Source organism: Anastrepha ludens, chromosome 5 (assembly GCF_028408465.1).
Source record: "Anastrepha ludens isolate Willacy chromosome 5, idAnaLude1.1, whole genome shotgun sequence".
NCBI lineage: Eukaryota > Metazoa > Arthropoda > Insecta > Diptera > Tephritidae > Anastrepha > Anastrepha ludens.
The window spans coordinates 88,238,461-88,260,176 of NC_071501.1; the positions used below are offsets into that span (position 1 = coordinate 88,238,461).

General features: G+C 37.2%; 1 protein-coding gene across 2 annotated transcripts in view; it reads right to left on the minus strand.

Annotated features, from left to right (window-relative positions):
- Nucleotides 1-2,678: 2,678 nt before the first annotated feature.
- LOC128862940 (cGMP-dependent protein kinase, isozyme 2 forms cD5/T2) overlaps nucleotides 2,679-21,716 on the minus strand; it is a 139,002-nt gene continuing 119,964 nt past the window's right edge. For both annotated transcript variants that reach the window (XM_054101781.1, XM_054101782.1), the window contains 6 exons: nucleotides 17,790-18,009; nucleotides 7,013-7,249; nucleotides 6,769-6,918; nucleotides 5,977-6,596; nucleotides 5,707-5,896; nucleotides 2,679-2,923 (listed from right to left, as the gene is read on the minus strand). In XM_054101781.1, the coding sequence (XP_053957756.1) occupies nucleotides 2,758-2,923; nucleotides 5,707-5,896; nucleotides 5,977-6,596; nucleotides 6,769-6,918; nucleotides 7,013-7,249; nucleotides 17,790-18,009 (1,583 nt within the window). In that variant the 3' untranslated portion in view covers nucleotides 2,679-2,757. The remainder of the gene's footprint in view (nucleotides 2,924-5,706; nucleotides 5,897-5,976; nucleotides 6,597-6,768; nucleotides 6,919-7,012; nucleotides 7,250-17,789; nucleotides 18,010-21,716) is intronic.

Below are 21,716 nucleotides of genomic sequence, written 5' to 3' on the forward strand. Positions count from 1 at the left end.
ATCAAAATATAATAAGAAACTTTGCCGAAGGAACCATACCTCTAAAACGAATTCTGATGTCCCCCAATTTGGGTCGAACTTTTTAGTTTCTTTTCTATAACTCACTTAAATTAAATTTTTCATTTACATATGTTCTGACTAAATAAATTTCTTAAGAGAAAAAATAGATATTATAAATAAATAATAAATATTATTATACAATAAATAAATAAAAATTAAGAAAAAACATAGCTATTGAGCTGATTTTTTCATGTAAAGGCCAAAAATGGTGATATTTTTAAATTGGGGGACATCAGAACTCGTTTTAGAGGTATGGTTCCTTCGGCAAAGTTTCTTATTTTGATCCCTAGAATACGATTTTCACAGAGGAATGAGCGATTTTTAAATCGATCCGTCCTAATGGCGAGCCTCTACTTCTTAAGAACTTTATTAGGCTGTTGACGTCTAAGCCAGACAGTTGCTTGAGATTCTCGAACAATGGTTTGCCAAGGGTTGGGTATATATACCTTCTGCACAAATATGAACGAGACGTTATCAATAAAACGGTCCGCGGATGGCATATGGCAAAAATAAATTTTTTGTTTTTTGGTAGGACTGTTATAAGCTTACATGGCAAATTTCAGCGTGATATGTCACATAGTTTGTTTGAAATTTTGTTATTCCAACAAAATTTCGGCTTCAGACGCCTTAAAAATGTTGCAGACAACCTATGAGGACTCTGCTCTATCGCGTGCACGTGTTTTCCAGTGGTACAAATCGTTCAAAGATGTACAGCCCATCGGTTGAAAACTTGCCTCATGGACGTCGTCCAGCAACATCAGTAAACGACGAAAACATCGGAAAAGTAAAAGAAATTGTGCTTGAAAATCGCACAAATCGCAAAATCGGTTAACGCTGAATATTATTTAGACATTTTAAAGCGTTTGCGCGAGAACATTCGTCTTAAAAGGAAGGAATTGTGGGACAACAAGTCATGGTTCTTGCATCACGATAATGCACCAGCTCACACATCACGTCTTGTTCGAGATTATTTGAACAAAAATAATCTTAATATCGTTTCGCAAGCACCGTACTCGCCTGATATGGCTCCATGTGACTTTTTCCTGTTTCCCAAGCTCAAGTTGCCGCTCCGTGGAAAACATCTTGAGACAATTGAAGTCATAAAAGAGAATTCGAAGAACACACTCGAGCTTGACTTGTTTACAGTAGCACAGAAAACAAACTATGTGACATATCACGCTGAAATTTGCCATGTAAGCTTATAACAGTCCTACCAAAAAACAAAAAATTTATTTTTGCCATATGCCATCCGCGGACCGTTTTATTGATAACGTCTCGTTCATATTTGAGCAGAAGGTATATTATACGTATATGCTATAACTATCATGAGTTTAGTCGCTACTACAAATTGTGAAAATTACCAACATAACAGTATTTTACGGTTATTTTACTTTTACACTTACCCATAGTTGTATAGGAATTAAAAAAAAAACGCATACACGCTCAATTCATACTTGCTCATCATTTTATTCATATACATAAATTTACAATACATAATAGATATATTTAGGGTATTTAGTTTTAATTTTTAATATTTTATAATTAATAATTAATATTTTGGCAAACATGTGTTTAAGTGCATATTTGCAAAACAAAATAAACAAAAGGCACACAGCAGGTGAATTCTATTACATTTTCGTTTTTTAACAATTTATTACACGTACATTCGATTGTGCGCCATTCGCTTCACTCACAATCAGCAAGACGATAAATGTTGTAAATCTACAATAGGTATTTATAAGTAGGTACAGAGACAGTAAATATGTATGTATAGATTTTATAAAAGTAGCTATGTTTTATGCAAAAATCCCTCATCTATGCGAAATTGTGTGTTTATACGCCTGTCGGCATTATGTTGTGTTGTGTGTGTGCGTTAATATGTATGTATTTAGTTTTGATTAGGCGCGTTTTAATGTGAATGAGTTTATGCAAAAAATATACCACATACATAAATACATTTAAAAAAATTCTACAAATATGATTTTCTTTACATTTATGTAACTAATTAAAAATCTAATTATATATTTTTTTGTTTTTGTTTTAAATCAATTCTTACATATATTGCAACAAAATCGCTCCGTAATTTCATGAATATTTTTTTTCGAATTATTTCATCAAATATTACAGCATAGGGTTCGTTGAAAATTACAAACGCATGTACAAATGTGAAACATAAAAGCGATATACATAAATACATACATACAAAATTAAGCAAGTAAGTAATGGTAGAAATATAAAACCAAATTTGTATGCATTCCTCCTCATCTCATAAATATACAAATAATTTTAAAAATACACTTTAAATAGAAAATAAAAATCCTTTAAAAATTAACGTAAATTCTTTGCGAAACGCTTGCGTGCGCTCTAAAATATACATACACACACATATATGCATAAATGAATGTATGTAAATCAATTAAAAATAGATATGTGGTGTGGTGTGTATTTGCAAAATCGTGTAAATGTGTAACGGTAAATATGTATAAGCATATGAAAAATTGTGTGTGTATTGTAGAAATTAGCAACTTTTCTGCTATTTTGCTTTTGTAAAAATAACAGCCAAACACAAATTTATGCATATTTTTACAGTGTCACGTTTTGGCCCGTTTTTGTTTATGTTTTTCTTTTTTTTAAACCTATTTAAGAATTTTTCCATTTTCTATAAAATCTGTATGGCCCTCCTACTCCAACATACATCTAAAATTCCTTATCCCAGCCGGTTAAGTCATCTGGCGGCGGACCTTCTGGATCTGGTGGATAGGCATCGAAATTCGTGGTATCAATGACGCTCTTCACAGCTGGCTTGATTGGCGGCTCGAGTGTACGATTTTGTAAACCCAACCAGTAGAAACCGTCGAACCATCTGTAAAGATGAGAAATGTTAGTATACTTCAATGCTTATTTTATAATTTAAAAACTATTTGACTCTCACACACACATATGTACGTATAATATGATGAAATGCGATGAGTTACGCACATACATACATACCTTTTAACAGATCACACATCCTTAGTAAAGAAATTTTGCATATCTTGCGTAAGCAGTTCAAAAGAGTGAGTGAGTATTAATGAATTATTTGTATGTACGCACATATTCCAAATTGTATCAACTTAAATGCCAAGCTACCCTAGATAAATACTAAAAGCTAGTAACCTAGGCAATTAACTGTGAATAATGGATCGAGAAGGTCTACATGAAGCTATGAAATCTGTAAATATTTGTCACCATTAATTGAGAACCTAACGGTGAAGCTATTGTAGAGAGGTGCAGCTAAATTTCCAGTTTATGCAGATAGCATCTCAGTTGTTGTTCTTGTAATAGTATAAAAAATGCAAAAAATGCAAATGTAATAGTATAAAAACTGCACTGACACACTCTTGAGAAAGCTGCTTTAGTTAGAGTTCTCGACCGAATGCAAAACCGAGTCGCTCTGCTAATGTAGACTTCTTTTAACGCGCGAATGTTGTCAGAGCAGTAACCGTGATTATGAGCAGCAAAGGTCTGTTAACATTCAGCGCACAGAGGTTTGCTAACATCCAGAGCATAAGTTCTGTTAACACTCAGCGCAGATACGAATGAAACAGCAAAGGCGTGCAGATAGGCTACCACGCTAGTAGATTTATTTTGCTAAAAAAGTACCTTTGACTTCAGTAGTCAATAATTCCTAGACAGATGTATAATTTTACACGATAGAACAATGCGTTAAAATTGTTGAAATTTACCATGAAAATGGTATAAAATGGTATAAAAATTATCTATTTTTACGAACAACATTTCCCAAAATTTGAGATTTCTTGGTGGAAGTAATCGTCCGTATGACAGTTCAAAGGTTGGTGAGAAGAAAGCTCTAGAGTAATTTCAGAAAAATTATTACAAATAAAATAAATAATTGGCGCTTACACCCATTTTGGGTACTTGGCCGAGCTCCTCCTCCTATCCCACAAATAGAGAGATCTACAATTTTAAGCTAACTCCGAACAATAATTTCAGTCGCTTAGCATACATCTGCGATTTTCAAACGATGTATAAATACATTTTTTTTGTAGATAATGTGAGGTTCTAAGCCATTCTAATATATGCTCTGTTCGTGTGATTTTTAACCATACACTGTAAGTAATCACAGACATTTTGAGGCTTCATGTTAGGTTGCCAAAGTTGTGATTCTTAGCAGTGAGATTTTATGATTATTTTTAATGGGAAGATAATCACCGACTTTGTTGAATCCCAACTATAAAAGTATGAAGGCTAGAATCAAAAGCTCTCGTAAGTACGAAGCACAAGACACTTACGGATACGAGCTCATACTGAAGCCAAAATCCATCCTCCTTAAAAACCGGTGCTTCCTCAAAAGGATGATATATTATAAGGGTTGGCCATTCCAGAGTGTGAGAATTGTAAGAGTAAGCTATGGTAAACAACGAAATTGAGTGAGTAACTTCGCCTGGCATGTCACCGGGGACTCGGCAGCAGAATTCTGCACGCTCATTTCACATGTATTCCCACACTCGACCAATTAGTGGTTGTTCAGACCGTAACAAAGTAAAATGAGTGGTGCAAATTATTAATAGATAGCCACTTTATCAATACTGCTAATGCCCGTTGGAGGCAATCACCTTTTTGCCAAATAAGCAGGCAAACTTGGCCAGAATGGAACCACGGCCGCAAAAAATCGCGACTGAATCTTAGGAGACGGGATATGAGAAATACGATAGGAGTTCAAACAGGGCATAGTCTAATTGGAAGGCTAGCAAATAGACTGAGGGTACCACTTTTGTCTGCCAATATATTGAAGAAGAGGAAACCGTGAAACACCGCCTGTGTACATGAATTGCTCTATAGAGAAAAAGTCTTTCCACGCTTGTACTCGCCTTTCTTGACTGCATAGAAGAGGTCTTTCAAAGAGGGTTGCCGAAATAAACAAAATTCATTAAATCCACAGGTTGGTTCAGATAAGACTCAGGAGTGTAAAGAACGAGCTCTAGTGGTATCACAACAGGACTATTCAGGCCCGAGTTTGTCGGATGACAGCCACTCAATCTAACCTAACCTAGCATGAGTGGAGACTATGCTGATTTTTTTGCGTATATCACCATCACAATCTCGAGTTTCTTGTTTGAAATAAGCCGCCGCCTTGACCCTGGCTATGTCAGCCAAGCAGCTGATTTCTTCATGAGAGAAATGAGCGCCGGCTAACAGTCTGATGTTGGGCATACCTCTGCATGCTGTACCTCTGAGTTTCTTCCTACTTCAATTGTTATTTCCTGTTAAAGTAAAAAGTCGGAGGCAATCCCAAATAGTTTTTTTTTTGTAACGTCTGATTTACAGTGTGGTTCAGTAAACTAACTATATTTTGCTCTACAGGAAATGCACTATTGAAGGAAAATAAAAAAATTCCTATTTTTAATAAAAGTAAAAAACAAAAAAAAAAATGTTTAATAAAAATAAAAAAAATAAAAAATAAAAAAAAAAATTTTAATAAAAGTAAATTTTTTTAAGTAAAAAAAAAACTAATTTTACTCGTTAGCCCTATTTTGGTTTGGTGATCTAATTTCGATGATTTATTTATTATTTAATGATGATTTATAATTATGTAAGTAAGTTGAAGCAAAAAAACAAAAAAAAAAAAATCAATTCACAACTTACCGATGCTTCTGTATTTCACTGATGCCACCGCGTTGATAACCCAAACGCTCAGCTGGATTATCGCGACACAATTTCTTAATCAGGTTGCTGGCATTGCGCGTAATGTCACGCGGAAATTCGATGGCATCGATGCCCTTCAATATAATGTTGTAGGTACGCATTGGATCCGACCCAGTGAATGGAGGCGTGCCTACAGAAAAATACGAAAAAAACGCACATTAATTTTAGTAAAAATAATTATTGAATGCTTTAGCGTTCGTGCATACACACCCGTTAGCAACTCAAACATCAGCACACCCAGCGACCAGTAATCAGCGCTAATGTCGTGCCCCCGATTCAATATCACCTCAGGCGCCACATACTCTGGTGTGCCGCAGAAAGTCCATGTTTTGCGACCGGATTGTAGTTTCTTGGCAAAACCGAAATCCACCAGTTTCACGTAGCCCTTCTCGTCGAGCAACAGATTTTCCGGCTTCAAGTCACGATAGATGATGTTGCGCGAGTGCAGATATTGGAATGCCTCCACCACGCAGGCGGTGTAGAAGCGTGTAGTGGCATCATCGAACTTACAACGATCGCGCAATATTGTCCACAATTCGCCGCCCAGACAGCTTTCCATTAGCATATACAAATATTTGCGATCCTTAAACGTTTTGAACAATTTCACAATGAATTGACAATTGGCCTCGCCCATAATCTCCTTTTCGGACATGATGTGTTGCTGTTGGCGTGTCTCGACAATTTGTGACTTCTTCATTTGCTTTAACGCAAACGAGCGACTATTATCACCGTTAATTTGCACCAGTTCGACACGACCAAAACCACCAACACCAAGTGTGGCAATAATACGCAAGTCGGTCAGTTTCACATTGTCGAATTCCTCATTAATTCTGCAGAAAACATTGAAAAAACCAAATAAAAAATTATAACAAGAAAAAATATGAAAATAAAGCAAAGCTTGAAAAATTGCATGAATGTTTCAATGGCGCATAGAGTGAAGTCGGTATTAGTGAGTGGCGGCATGAAATGAATTAGCGCATTTGCTTTCGATCGTCGACTTACTTTTTACGCTCTACTATACATTCATCATCGTAGCGATGCTTAATTTCATCTAAATTCGAAATGAGTTGGTTGAACGTCTCTCGATCGATTACTAGGCAAGTAACGCCATCGGCAGAATCACAAATTATGTTGGCTGTCCGCAAGTCATCGCTGCAAGAAGAGTACAATAAAAGTATTTACACATTTTTCTTTTGCATTTTAATAAATATTTGCTTTAAGTTTGCAGCCTGTCGTTTGGACTCACCCTTGCAACGCCTTCTCACCGAAGAAATCACCTTTGACGAGTGTGCGCTTGAATTTCTCTTCTTGCGTATCGGGTTGTTTGATAGTCACGCGCACTTGCCCCTTCGATATGATGAAGAAGGTATCACCACGTGCGCCTTGACGTACAATATAATCACCCATTTGGTAGTGGGTCTCTTCGAGCACATCTGAGATTTTGATAAGAGTATCTTCTGGCAGGTTCTTGAAGATGGGCACACTAGAAAATTAAAAAAAGTGGTAAAGTGAAAAAGTATTAATGAAAATCTGTACGTAATTGGTTTTACGCATAAATTTAAAAAAATTAAAATAAATAAAAATTTTTAAAATAAAGGGATTTGCAATAAGAGGTGTTATTTTGATATTCAAAGAAAAATTATATTTTTAAAATAAATGATCGGATGTTTATTTCATTATAAAGAGGAAGGTATGCCGTTAATAGTGGAAAATAACATCATGCAAACGACCACCACGACCACGCTTACAGGACAATATCGTTTTCATGAAATTTTCCATAACCGAATTGCAAAGTGGCTGCCCTATGTCCTCGATAGCCGATAGCCTCACGAATTCCATCTTTGAGGTCTTGAATAGCCCCGAATCGCAAAGTGGATGCTGTATGTCGACGATAGCCTCACGAATTCCATCTTTGCGGTCTTGAATCGACCCTGGGCTGTTGGTGTGTTGGCGTAGACCTTCTCTTTCACGTGGCTCCAAAGAAAGAAGTCACAAGTTGTTAAATCACAAGATCTCGGTGACCAATTGTGATCACCTCTTCGAGAGATAACACGGTCCGGAAACTTTTCCCATAAAAGATCAATGGTTTCGTTGCTTGTGTGGCACGTAGCGCCGTCTTGTTGAAAATAAACGTTGTCCAGATCAATACCATCCAATTTCGGTTGGAAATAGATGATGATGATGAGTGATGATAGATTCAAAATAACACCTGTTATTGGAAAACCCTTTATATGAAATCAGATTTTCATACTAGAAATGCTTAGCTTTCTTCCACACAAAACATCAAATAGAGCTGTGGTTAAACACAAAAACCCAAGCAATGAAAAGTAAAGAGCAAACTTCCACAGTCCACCTTGTAGCGTAGCGTTTCATATAGCTGATTCAAAGCTTGATCGCAGAATGGGAGGTGGTGTTTCTGTACGAAGTGTCTCTATTTGAAATGCATTTACTTTTGTTGTTGTTGCGTTATAGCTTAAATCTCTTTCAAAAATTTAAAAAATTTTTAGAGTGATTAGGTAAGGTTAGGTTAACCTGGCTGGCTGAAAATCATCACATAGACCTATTTGTCCTTAGTGGTACCAGTTGGAGATTGACCCTTAAGTTTCCTTGTAGTAGGTTTCTTGTAATAAGCCTGCGTCTTTTGCGAATCTAAATAGGCGCTCAAGCTCTAACCCCGAGAGGCATTCTAACCTCTGATATTGTAGAGCTCCTAAAAATTTCATTCGAGTTCTACCTAATGCAGGGCAAGAACATAGAAGGTGTCCTAGAGTTTCCCTCTCTTCTAGTTTATTGCAAAATCTGCAGCTATTATTGTTTGTAATTTCCATCTTGCATACAAGGAATGTTCTGCCACACTCCGATCTGCACAATTTATTCAACAAGCGATCATTGACGAGGACCCTTCAAAATCAATGGGGGTTCTAGTGTGGGAGCTTAGTGTTTCTATGCTGATCGTATCCGGCGAGTTTTCCATGCAGATCTCCGGTATAAATCATACGTTATGCGTAGAAGACAGTTTGTCTTGGAGCAAACACGAGAACAACGAGTTATCCAATTAAAATGCCTTCTAAAAAAATTAAACACCATGAAGCGCATGAGAATACGAAACTTATGGCCGCCTAACTTTCCAGACCTTAGTCCACTGGATTACTACGTTAAGCGTGAAACCAATAAGCATCCCCATAACACCATTTCCTTTCTGAAGACTACATTTAATACCGTTATAATCAATATGAATAAGGAGCATTTGATTGATTGGCAATTGATTTGATTTGGCATGCAACTGTTTCCGGACCCGGAGGGAGGCGGTTATTGCAGCTAATGGAAATTAATATTCATTTAATTAAAATAAGTTAATTTTGTGTAAAAATTCGTGAAGTTTCATTAAATTTTGTTTAAAGGCATTAGTTTTACTCTCAAGTTCTGCTCAAATACCGTAGTTATCCTGTATGCCTATTTTTGCCATGCAATCCTTCGAAATCAATTCGATTTTTCCAGTACTTCAGCATCTTGACCAATCGCTTAAATTTCAAGGTAATAAATTTTTCATTAATTTTTAATTATATTTTTGCTATTGCAGATCTGTAATCAAGCGCTTGATATTATACTAAAATTACATTTAAGATTTCTTTTTGCTGATTATTCTCACTTTTACAAATTTTAAAGCTATCGTAAAAATATTTATATGAAATTTAATATTTTAATTGCTTTAGTGGCAGTTAATTGCGTTTTCAAGCCGTTTGCCTCATACACTTTGTTGTGACGACCCGGCTTGAACCTGGGCAAGTTTAATGCACCTAACACCCTATTCGGGGTTGCTAAAGTAGTTTCCCGGGCGTCAAATGCATATGGAAGCATATCTGAATACTGAAAGATGGCTCACAGCAACAACAAGCGAATATCAGCCAACTGAACTTGCCAACGGCGTTGGCTGACTCGGGCGCATTGCAAGCATACAGAAGTGCACCGCCGGCGGTTTGGTTGACAAGCGTGTTGAACTTGTCGGCACAATGTTGCGCCAATTTACAGCGCTATTTAACGCTTATTTGTGGCTGTTTTGTATTTTTGAATTTTTCGCCAACATATGGAAAACATCAAAAATATTTGCACGGTCATTAACCGGGCAGCTGCCGTGTAGGCTGCAAATATCTACAACTACTTGTGTTTGTAAGTATGTAGGCATTTGCTGCTTAGCCCACCGCCGCCAGTATGCAGTTAGTCGCATGGTTACTTGCTTAGCATTTTAGCGTTGTTCCGTGCAACGCTGACTAGCACGCTGACGGAGAAAGTCTGCGCAACTTGAAAAAAAAAAAATGAAATAAAATATAGACACTGCAAAAACAATAAATAAATAAGCAAATATAAAGCGACTGACATTTGGCGGCGACTGGCATCGATCGGTGTTTGAATAGTCGTTGTGCCACCATCAACGGCGTGTCCAATGCTGACACAATCCTTTCAGCTTAGACAGCCAACACTCACGTCAATGCTACGCTGCTCGTCCAAAAAGCGGTCTGAATGCAAGCAATAGCGACAAATGATGCCTGATGCTTTCATTTCCACTCCTACAAAAACGCATACACACACACACATATATATATATATATATGTACAATTGTATTATATTGTGCCAGCAGTTGGCAACAATGCGTGTTGCAACCATAAATGCACGGCGTGAGAGGTGCTTTACAACGGGCTTTGTCTTGGCAAACCGCCTGCATTTGATGGACAGCAATAAAAGCATTAACATTTATTAACAGCTATCATAAAAAAATAACATATTAGTGAAAAATGGTAAGTTTTAATATCGCTAGCCATACGCACTCACTTGGTGTGGTGCAATTTTGTGCCTGCGAGCAGGCTGGTGGCGGTCGGTCATGTCGCTGTAGGCATTTTCACTTTTTGGTAATTAAACAAAATACATCCATGCATATCCATATCCGTACAGTATCTCACAAAATTGTTATGATTATGGAGGAATTCAACAAAATACGCTCGTTAATTTACTTTTTCAATCAAGCTGAGTTTGGCGCTGCAGCTGAGTGGAAAACTTCCAGTTTCTTCCGGGCAGCGGTAGAGGAAATGCTCCGTGCCATCTTCTCTATGCAAAGCAGATGTACACAGTGGATCATCGATGATACCTATTGTGGCTAAATGTCATCAATATGGAATGTTTTCCGTAATTAGGCTTATCACAGCACGAAGCTCATTCCTCCTCTATCAGAGATGTAATTTTGCTAGCACACGGTCAGGCCTTTTCAAGAAACACTTCTTAGTGTAAGGAGCTAGGTGCCAGTACTGCATCAACAGTTCTCATGAAATTTATTACTGAGAGCCTTGATGCTACCAACTGTACCCAACAACCAAAAGTTCTTATGAGGCTCAACTTAGAGTCTTCGGGTACCCAACTGTTCCCGCTATACTTGGCGCTAAAACTGGTTCCGGCTCAGGCTCCATTAGGCTCTATAGGTTGGCCAATTTGTTGCCTTCAACACCACACTGTCCCGCAACTCATAAAAATTCATGCTCATTCAGCTTTTGAACAGAGTTTAGCCTCAACTTGCATTCATGAAACTTTTTTCAAAAGGTGTGAGCGGTTTCTAAGGCCTTTAGAGAAACTTGGCTGTCATTACAGACATTCGCCATTCGCCAATTATAAAAAATTAAATAAATAAATAATTGGCGCGTAAATTTCTGTTAGGTGTTTAGCCGAGCTCTTCCTCCTATTTGTGATGTATGCGTCTTGATGCTGTTCAACAGTTTTAAGCCGACTCTGAACGCCAAATGGTTTTTATGAGGAGCTTTTTAATGATAGAAGTGCACACGGAGGTTTGCCAGTTCCTGCCGAGGGCGACCGCTATTAGTAAAAACTTTTTCTTCATTTTGGTGTTTCATGTACGGAAATTCGAACCTACGTATTCCGAATGGTAGTCACGCACCAACCTATTCGGCTACGGCGGCCGTCAGTTACTCAGTCTGCTACTTTAAGTCTTATCATCAACAAATTATCAAGAGGTGTGAGTCTCTAAGGCCTTAAGAGAAGATAGATTCTGCTACTTTAAGTATTGCAAAGTCTTTCCATTGAAAGACCGTTGTCATCATACTTAAAACAGTAAAGCATCTAAAGTTACTGTCCAAATACCATCCCACTTCAGTATCGTTTTAAGTCTTAGAACCGTTGGTGGAACCGTCGAGATCGCCAAGAGAGTATCTCTCCATTGCCTTGTAGGAGAATCAATGACATACTTTCTACCGAAAGAGAGTACAGTGATCAGTTTGTCATAAGGTGCTGAAAACAGAGCAAGTCTATAGCCAACCTTGTACAATAGTATCCTGCAGAATAGCATTGCTCTCAAATAAATACTGACGAAAGATAATATAAGAGACGAAGAGAGAAGTTGAATTTGAAATTGTTGTAGAACACCGCTCACACTACCATAAATATATGACACTTAAAGTGCCGTAAGCAGCACTTCTTCTAATCTTCTTCTTCCACGCTTCAGTAATCAATTTGATTTAGTGAAAGAAGGGTGGACAGAATCTTAATTTAATACTCCCTTTAGTGTCACAAAGGCCCGGCGAAGCATTTTTTTTTATCTGGCCTAGGTTAGGTTAAGTAGTGCTAGCTGATCTGTAGACCTTTAGGGTCCATTGTGTTGCTAGTGCTATGTATCTGGAGTCGATATATCATTTTATGTAATTCTTAAAGCACGTCTTCCGGAGTTCCAGCCTTTTGAAAATGAGAATGAAAAATTTGTTGATCCTAGGCACATTTGTCGAGCCCTACAGGGCAGTGGCAAAGTAGACGTTAAAAAAAACCCCCTAGCATTCGCTTCGTTGCGTGCGTTACACGTATCGCTCTGGATTAATCCCATTTTGGCTGCGTGATGTGGGGTGAAGCAGAGTCTCGTCAGTACTGCAACTAATATTTTGCAGTCTTTCCTACAAAGTGGTAAAATAAAGTTTGCAGTTTTGATGTTCCAAGACGTTAGAATAATTTTGGCAATTTTGTACGAGGTTAAGTGTTCCTATATCTACCGCGTTTCCAGAGCTAATTCCGCATTTAGTTACGTTTTCAGAAAAGCGAGTGATGGCAAGCGAATACCTGCCTAAGTGAGCTATTCCTTTGTGTCCTGACATCCAGTAAAAAGTGGCCTGCCCATTTCCGCACAGTTCCCCCATTTTGGATCTGCACTGTTGAACACATTTCGAGTTAGTGCAAGGAGCCATAATTCCTTTAATAGCCGCTTGGCTATCAATGAAAATGTCTGTTCGAGTATTAAGTGGTTTAAATTCCAAAGCCCATTCAGTTGCTTTAGTTGCGGCATAGATTTCAGCTTGTAATATACTACAGTAATTAGGGAGTCTGAAAGACTTTTGGATATTAAATTGCGGACAAAATATAGTCGCTCTTACTCGTTCGGCCATTTGGAACCCACATGTAAAGAAATTGTATGAATAGCACGTGGATTCTAGACCTTTCTGCCATCCATTTTGCTTTATAAAGACGCTCTATTACCTAGCCTAACCTATTTTAAAATTATTGACGCAGTTTTAATACGAAGATAGGCTGGATTTATTACGGACCGAAACGCCTTTTAAATTGAAGAGAAATCAAGTAAGTTTTTAGAGTCACTATGCACATAACATATGGTATGGTGTGTATGTATGTGTATAAATAATTTTACACACTATTTCGTATATTTCGCAAATGCTTAGGATATCAATTACGGATAGCCCAAGCGTTCAAAACAAACCCATACGTTCGTATTAAAAACAAATTTAAAATCCACAGCCGTTGGGCAATGACCAGCGGCGCTACACCCAACAAAGCTCAAATGTCGCCGCTTGTAATGGGATATTCTCATATTTCATTGTAATTGTGATGTTGTAAATTATATTGGCTATACAATGATGTTGGGATATTCAGTGTACGCGTACGTGTAGGGTCAATCACTTGACCATTCACATGCGCTCTGTAGAAGATTTCCAACCAAAGACGTTCCAACTGAGTGCTCAAGGTAAAACTGCAGAAAAGAATGTATGTATGTGCGAGTATATAAATGTGTACAAGTAAGTTGGTGAGTTGTGGTGTTAAGTAAGTTATGGTGACGATGTTGCAACTCTTGGGTACGATAAAATTGAAAGTGATCGCTTGGGCCATTGCTCATCATAAACAAAGCCAAGCCAAATGCGTATCTCTGTTGGCTAGCAAAGACCGGCGATGTATGGAAGTATGAGGTCATCAAGCAGCTACTTACATATTAGCCTTGTAAATGGTTTGGAAGCCATTCTTAATACTCGGTACTAAAACACACAGGTTGAATATGAAGCTTTGCTAGCAAAAAAGTTTCTTAAACATTCTAGGCAGTTGGTACAACTCAAAAAATGCTCCTGTTGTACGTTCAACGTTATAAAAACTAAGACTTTATTTAATTAACACAAGGAAAAGTTTTCATAAAATAAAAAAAATAATTGTAAACAAATAAATTGAGAAAAAGAAGAAGTTTTGTTGTATTTATATATAAATTTTATATTTCGGCATTTTGTGGTATCGTTCAAATTGACGAAGTAATGCCGTCATCTTCTGTCTTATCAGATTCAAAGTAATATTCGTCAGAACTGTCACTATCTAACGTATCATCTCTAGATCGCTTAGCCATCGTGCGTAGGTTAGAATATATAAAAAGCCTGCTGGTTCCTCTGGCAGTGACCCCGAGAAACTGAATCGAAGAACTGAAATTCGTTCTGACTCTACCATCGTCTCACATCGTAAGATTACATTATAAGGAAGATAAGACTTCATTGATAATGGCCCCTAATGTCTTTGACGGAAATCGTGACTCTTTTATTAGACCTATGCGTATCTTATTGCTCCAACCGACAGACGTCGCGAGCCTTACAGCTCGAACTAATTTGGGTGGCTAAATGCCGACACGCGTCCGCAACGATAAAACGGCTTGGGCGGCTATATGCCAACACTCGTCACCAAAGGGTTAAGAGTGGGCTAATATTTTACTCCATCCCACCGACCATTTTCTTCAACAAACCGATGTTTTCTTGGGCAGTGTGGCATTTGGCACCGTTCCGCTGAAATCAATCCACTTGGGCAAATCAACAATCATTGGGCATGTACTAGGTTGTTCAATAAGTTTTGCGGTTCGATAAGAGAGAGCGTTGCTACTAACCTAAATTTGTTTTTGTTATGTAAGTACAATCTTCATATGAACGTATGTGAAATTTCATTTCAATCTGCCAATTTATTCGTTGTTTACAAGCGATTTGGTATCGACCTGTCACAGTATTTTCGAGCAGTGAATGAATTTTTATTTTTGTAAGTGTATATGGAGTTGCGCCATCAACTAGTACAGTAGAAAGATGGATTGCTGAATTTTAAAGTGGTCGTACAAGCCTTGAAGACGATCCACATCAAGGACGTTCAAAAACAGCAACAACACCAGGAATCGTAGAAAAAATACAGGAAATCTTATTGAAACATCGTTGAGTAATTAAAAGAGGTTTAGTTGAAGCCTTAGGCATCTCATTGGGTAGTGTTAGCAATATTTTGACTGAAGTATTGGCTTCCAGAAAGCTGTGTGCACAATGGGTGCCGCATTCGCCAACCATACAACAAAAATACATTCGAATGCGACTTTCTCAGCAACATTTAGTGAATTTTCGAAAGGACAAAATGGATTTTGTGCGTCAATTCATTACTATGGATGAGGCGTGGTTCTATCACCATGATCCTAAATCGAATCCAGAAGCCAAAGAGTGGTGTAAACCAGGTTCTTCGACTCCGAAACGAGTTCGTGTCCAGAAATCGGACAGAGGGTTTTAGCATCAGTTTCTTGGGAAGTGAAAGGGATTTTGTTTGTGGATTACTTGCAAACTGGTAAAACAATATGTTACGAATATTATTGTAACCTTTTAGATCAACTGAAGGGGAAAAATTGTGAAAAAAGATCCAATTTGCAAAAGAAAGAAATTCTTGTTTATCAGGACAATTCACTGTGAGCATTTTGACAAAGGCTAAAATCCATGAATTAAAGTTGGAATTGTTGGAGCATTCAGATTTGCCGCTAGCGACTTCCATCTGTTTCCAGACCTAAAAACATGCATGCGTGGAAAGCGTTTTTCATCACATGACGACGTCATAACAGCTGGGGAAACGTATTTTGCAGCTCTTCCAAATTCTCACTTCAGAGATGGAATTCATGAATTGGAATCTCGTCGGAATAAGTGTATTGATGTTCACGGAGACTATACTGAATAAAATGTGTATTTTGAACAATAAACTTGTGTTTTTCTTATCGAAGATGATGAAGACAGCTTCGCTAAACAAAGTCATTGACCTAGATTTGTGCTTCATGAATAAAATTTTATAGACAAAGCGCGCCTTAAAATAAATTACTAAAATTTGTTAGCTCTGTTCGGGCGTAAATCTTTGAATCATAAATTGTAAAATAATATTGAATGCTCCAATTTTTTTGTTTGATTTGAACGAGAAAATTTAACTGCATGAGTACAAAAAAAAAAAATTTAAATTAACGCGACTTTTGAGTGGCTTCAACTTGCACTTTTTTATACAAAAATTCAGTGGGCTATAAAACCGCATACTCGAAATTTTTCAAATTTTTTAAAAATTTTTATGGAAATTTTTTTGATAATTTTTTAAAGTTTGAAACTTGCATTTATATGCTTTTTGTAAGAGAAGGAAGTACATATACTTTCATAAAAAATTATTAAAATTAAAAAAGAAACGACAAAATTGTCAAGACTTGCCGTCAAATAAGTTCCTGTGCTATAGTTATTGAACGAACTGCATTTGCTGTATGTAGATGCTAGTCCTTGATTGTATATTTATTTATTAATTATAACCTTTAGATTGCGCCACTAAAAGTAAAAGTTTATATCTGAGCACTTGAATCAGGTGTCTCCCGGGACATCGGAACATTGAAAGAAATGAAAAAGCGGACGGACGGGCAAGAGGGGAACACAAAAATGGGCACTCCTTACAATATGTACCGCCGGATTTGTAATGAACCGGAAAACAAGGAAACTATGGGAATGCCCTGACCTGTAGAAAGCAAGGATTTTAACCCTTAACAAGTCGATTTTTGAAAACCTCGTAGAGCTGGTCGGCATAGACGTAAACAACCTTATAAGGTCGCTCAATCGCACGGACTGGATATATCTTATATTTTTTTTTCCTTGTTCACTCTTCTCGGGAGCATAGGACCTCGACAAGACTCTTCCCACGTGCACAGTTCTGTGCTGTTGTTTTTGCACTTTCCCATGTGATGTCGCAATCTGCTAGTTCGCGCAACATCGACCTTCTCCAAGTGTTTCTTGGTCGACTGCGACCTCTACTCCCTGGCGGATTCCAGTCCAGTGCCCTTCTCGTGATGCTATCTGGTGGTTTTCTCAATGTGTGATCTATCCATCGAGACTTTCTGCGTTTGATTTGCCTAAGGATGGGTTCCTCATTCCTTAATCTCCACAGTTCGTCGTTACTGATGGGGTTTGGTCAGAATATTCTGCAGATGATGCGGAGGCATTTGTTGCCATCCTATATGGATGTTGCATAAAAATGGTGCAGAAGCACTAATTGGATTCTTCATCAATTCAACCAACTAGAATCTCAAAGGAACTGTATAACTGGAGTCAACAACCATTTATTAGCTTGAACTCGACCGGCGGCTGTAGAATACTTTTGAAATCTTTTCTTATATCACACAGCGCCTCTAAATTATAGATAAAGCATTTCTAATTCTGGAACTAATTCCATTTTTTCCACAAATAAAGGCAGTCTTTGATGCCTTTTGGCTGCGACTTAATGCAATGTAGTTTTGCTCCTTTAAAATAAAGTAACACAAACGATTTCACCAATTCACGCACAAATGTACACGTACGCACAAGTACTACTTCGTATGAACTTATAAAATATAAATGCATTTTTAAGTGTTGATAAAAAGCTTTCGTTGAAATAAAATCTAACTGTTTCATCAATTTTTACTCACCTCTTGAGAAAATCTGTATACTGCGCCTGCCGTATGAGGCCAGTACGCATCATTATCGTTTGGAAGCATTGTCGTTCTATGGCCCATAATTTGCATTCCGTTATAGCGGTAATGGTCGCTGTACGCTGGCAGTTATATAATATGGCCAACTCACCCAACACCTTCGCACCGGAGAGTGTCGATAGATATTTACCCTCGCGCGAGACCTCCACACGACCCTCTGCAAAACAGAAAAAGGCAAAGCAAAACATAAATAAAGTGCATGAATATAATATTAAATGAAATACAAAATGAAATACAAAATGATTACAAATGGCAGAAGGTAGAGACATAAAAAACAGAGGCATAAATTTGCATTAATGCAATTTTATTGCAACAAAGACAATGCCGCCGTTTGCTGGTCTACATACTAAATGCAGGAGTACAAATGTGTTCATACATACAAACATATATATGTACCCATATGATGTATAGGTAAATCTATAAAACAAAAAGGTTTGCATGACTGATTGTTATTATATTTTCGATTTGGTATTTCGACTTTTCGAGTCTTTACGCATTTCGGACGATATTTATCTCACTCGTTTGGTTTGCTGGAAGAAAGTCATAACCCAAAAAACCATTTTATATAGGTAAGCAGAAATGACTCTTATTTTATTAGTGGCCATCAAAGATCCAACAATGTATAAAACAAAAATAGGTCTGATTGCTGAGAGTTCTTTACTATATAAAAGTACGTAAAAAAATATTTTTTAATGTAATCCGGCAAGTTTCTCTAAGTGAAGATGTTTTGAAATATTTTGGCCGGACACCATCAAAAACGACGAGCTGTGGAGATTAACGAATGAGGAACCTTTCCTAAGGTAAATCAAACGCAGAAAGTGGCAATGAATAGGTCACAGGCTTAGAAAACCAGCAGATATCATCACGAGAATGACACTGAACTGGAATCCTCAAGGGAGTAGAGGTCGCGGTCGGCCAAAGAATACTTCAAGAAGGTCGATGTTGCGCAAGCTAGCAGATGCCGACATCACATGGAACGCTGTAAAAACAACAGCCCGGAACTGTGTACGAAGGAAGAGTCTTGTCGAGGCCCTATGATCCCAAGTGGAGTGAGAAAAAAAAACAAAAAAGGTTCCTACTGGGTATAGCAAAGAAAGTATAAGCATTCTAACATATGTTATGTTATATATGTTATAGTCATAGGAGACACAGTAAATTGAAGACTTTGCAGCCGCTTTGATCGATTGTTTTTTTTTTTTTTAGTTATGACGTTCTTTCGGCAAATGTATAAGTATATGAGTGAGCTAAATTGAATAATTTTTGATGAATTAAAATATATATATATATAATTGAATAATTTTTTAATATTCACAATGTTTTTCTAAATACAATTTTTTTTTATTTTTTATTTTTTTAACATTGCTCATTTTTTTAGCCAAAATATATTAAACAACTTAGAAAAATTCAATAAATTTTACGCTTTTCATGCTAAATATTTGGAGTACGCAGTCTTATAACCCACAGAATTTTAATATAAGCAGCTAAAGCTTAAAGTAGCTAAAGAGGCGGTGACTTTTAATATTTTTTTACGGCTTTTTGCACTTTCTTCGGCATAAAAATGAATTTCTTGAGGCAGAAAATGCTGTCCACAAGAAATGCTGTCTCACCAGAGAAATTTTTTTTAGAAAAATCAACTCCAGTTTTTATCAATTGCATTTGTAATATGAAAAATCCGCAAAAGACAACACCAAAAAAAAAAAATATCAAAAATTAACACGATTTTTGAGCCGTTTAAACTTGCACTGGTTTCACTAAAATTGCATGTGTTAGGTTACTCCATAGCCAAGAAGTTTCTAAAAATTTAAATTATAAAGCTTATTTGACAGTGAAGCTTCAATTAAGGCTCAACAGTGGAAGACAGACCAGACCTCGCAGATAGAAAACGTATTTAGGAGACCGCTGAAAGAGCTAAGCGGGCTGATCTAGTCAAATTGGTTGGTGCCCGACTATCTTTCGGTAGAGTCCGACACCAAGTCATAGAAAAAATATTTTCCTAATAGAGGCTGCTCCTCGACAGACAATGACAAACCTGCGAGTGGATTTCTGCCATGAAAAACTACTCATCCAAAACTATCTACCTCTTTCGAGGAGGTATAAAACTGTAGGCCCTTCATTAGTGAACAAAACATCAAGGCGCACCCCACCAATAGAAGGGGGAGCTGGGTACACATTAAACTTCCAAGTAAAAATAATTTCATGAATTAAATTATGCATTTTGAATTTTTCTATTATTTTTTTTTTAAGTTTTCATGCTCTTAAAAATACCCTTTGCAATAAAGGACCCTTTTTCGATTTTCCATTAATTATTGAATTGCTGCAAAATTATTATTTTTTCCGCTGCTAAAGCGGCCCAACTGTTCAAAGAAATATCCTTATTGTGCGTTGCGAATCCTCAGACCTGTTTTAATGGGTATACATAAAAGTAGTCGGATTTAATTGAGGTTCAATTCAAATTGAGTAATATGACTTAATGGTGGCAAGAGTGAAGTAATACAAATAACAAGTCATGGAAGGAAATAAGTATTGCAAAATGCAAAAATATTGAAAACGAGCCGAGTTGTGTTTTGCGCTTGTAGCTTTTTTTTGCACTTACACACACACACACACACACATACAAATATACTTTTGTATCGGCGCATGTCAACGGTACCGAAAAGTTTAGTCAACTTGCCACAAAAATGAAAAACCGGTCGCAATGTTAATTGCAAACCAAGCTCAGGCATCTGCCAGCCAATTCGACTGACTTTGGGTGACTTTGGACCGGCGTGCGGTCAGGCGAACTGTCGGCTCTTTGGCAAATAGTTGCGGGTAATTGGTAAACGCCTGCATATTGCATTTGTTACCGGCGACTTGCATTTAAATACGCCAAACAGAGATACATATGCGTGCGTGTGCGTGTGTGCATAGATATGGGGGGGGAGCAGAGCTCAAACTTGTATGCGAATGGTCCAACTTTGAAATTGAAACTAAAGTTCGATTTGTTGACTAGCCAAATGTACATGAAATGAAACAAGTAATCAAATGAAAATACGAGTAATCACACAAGAAGAAAAACAAAAAAGAACGAAAACACAAATCGCACGCAGTCAACTTAAATGGTAAAAACCGATTCCGGTTTCACTTTCAAAAAATGCAAAGCAGTCTCATTGCTGGAGCCGTTAGTTAGTAAACCGGTCCGATTGGTAGCTGACTATTCTTGCTTGCGCTCTTTGTATTTGGGTTTGTATTTTTGTTGCTTTCGCCTTAGGTGCGCCGCCTGGCTCAAGAAGCTAGAGAAGTGAGCTACACTTTGTACCAGAAGCTTTGATTTGCACTCCAACAGAATCTAATATTAAACTTTTTAATTTATTTTTTTTACATTGTAGATATGCAAATTATTTTGTTCATATATTTTTTTGCACGCTACGCCGGTTAGAGCGGTTTCTTGTCTGACTAGCGGCCAGTTGGATTTAGCTCAGGGTTTGTTATTAGCATCGAAATGGAAATGACATCATTTCGTTTACTCTCTTTGATTACGGGTGGGTGAGGTCGGACGAGAGGATGGCATGGAAATTTTAAAGATTGTTGAAGAAGATTAAAACGGAATGTGTCAGGAAAGAAAGTTTAGTAAGCAATGAAAGTGAAGAATTCGTAGGAATACAAATTTAATATTCATAAAATTAATAACGTTTTGCTTTTTGCTGCTTCAATTTGGTATATTCAAGCCTCGAGTCAGCAGCTTTTACTCGTTCTAAAGAAGTGTTTTTTATAAGTTATAAAGTGAATGCAAAAAACACTAACCTACATATGCAAAAAGATTATGGTAAACTCGCATAATGCCAAGTAATGTTGCAAAGATTTTTATACAATAGACTTGCGCGCATA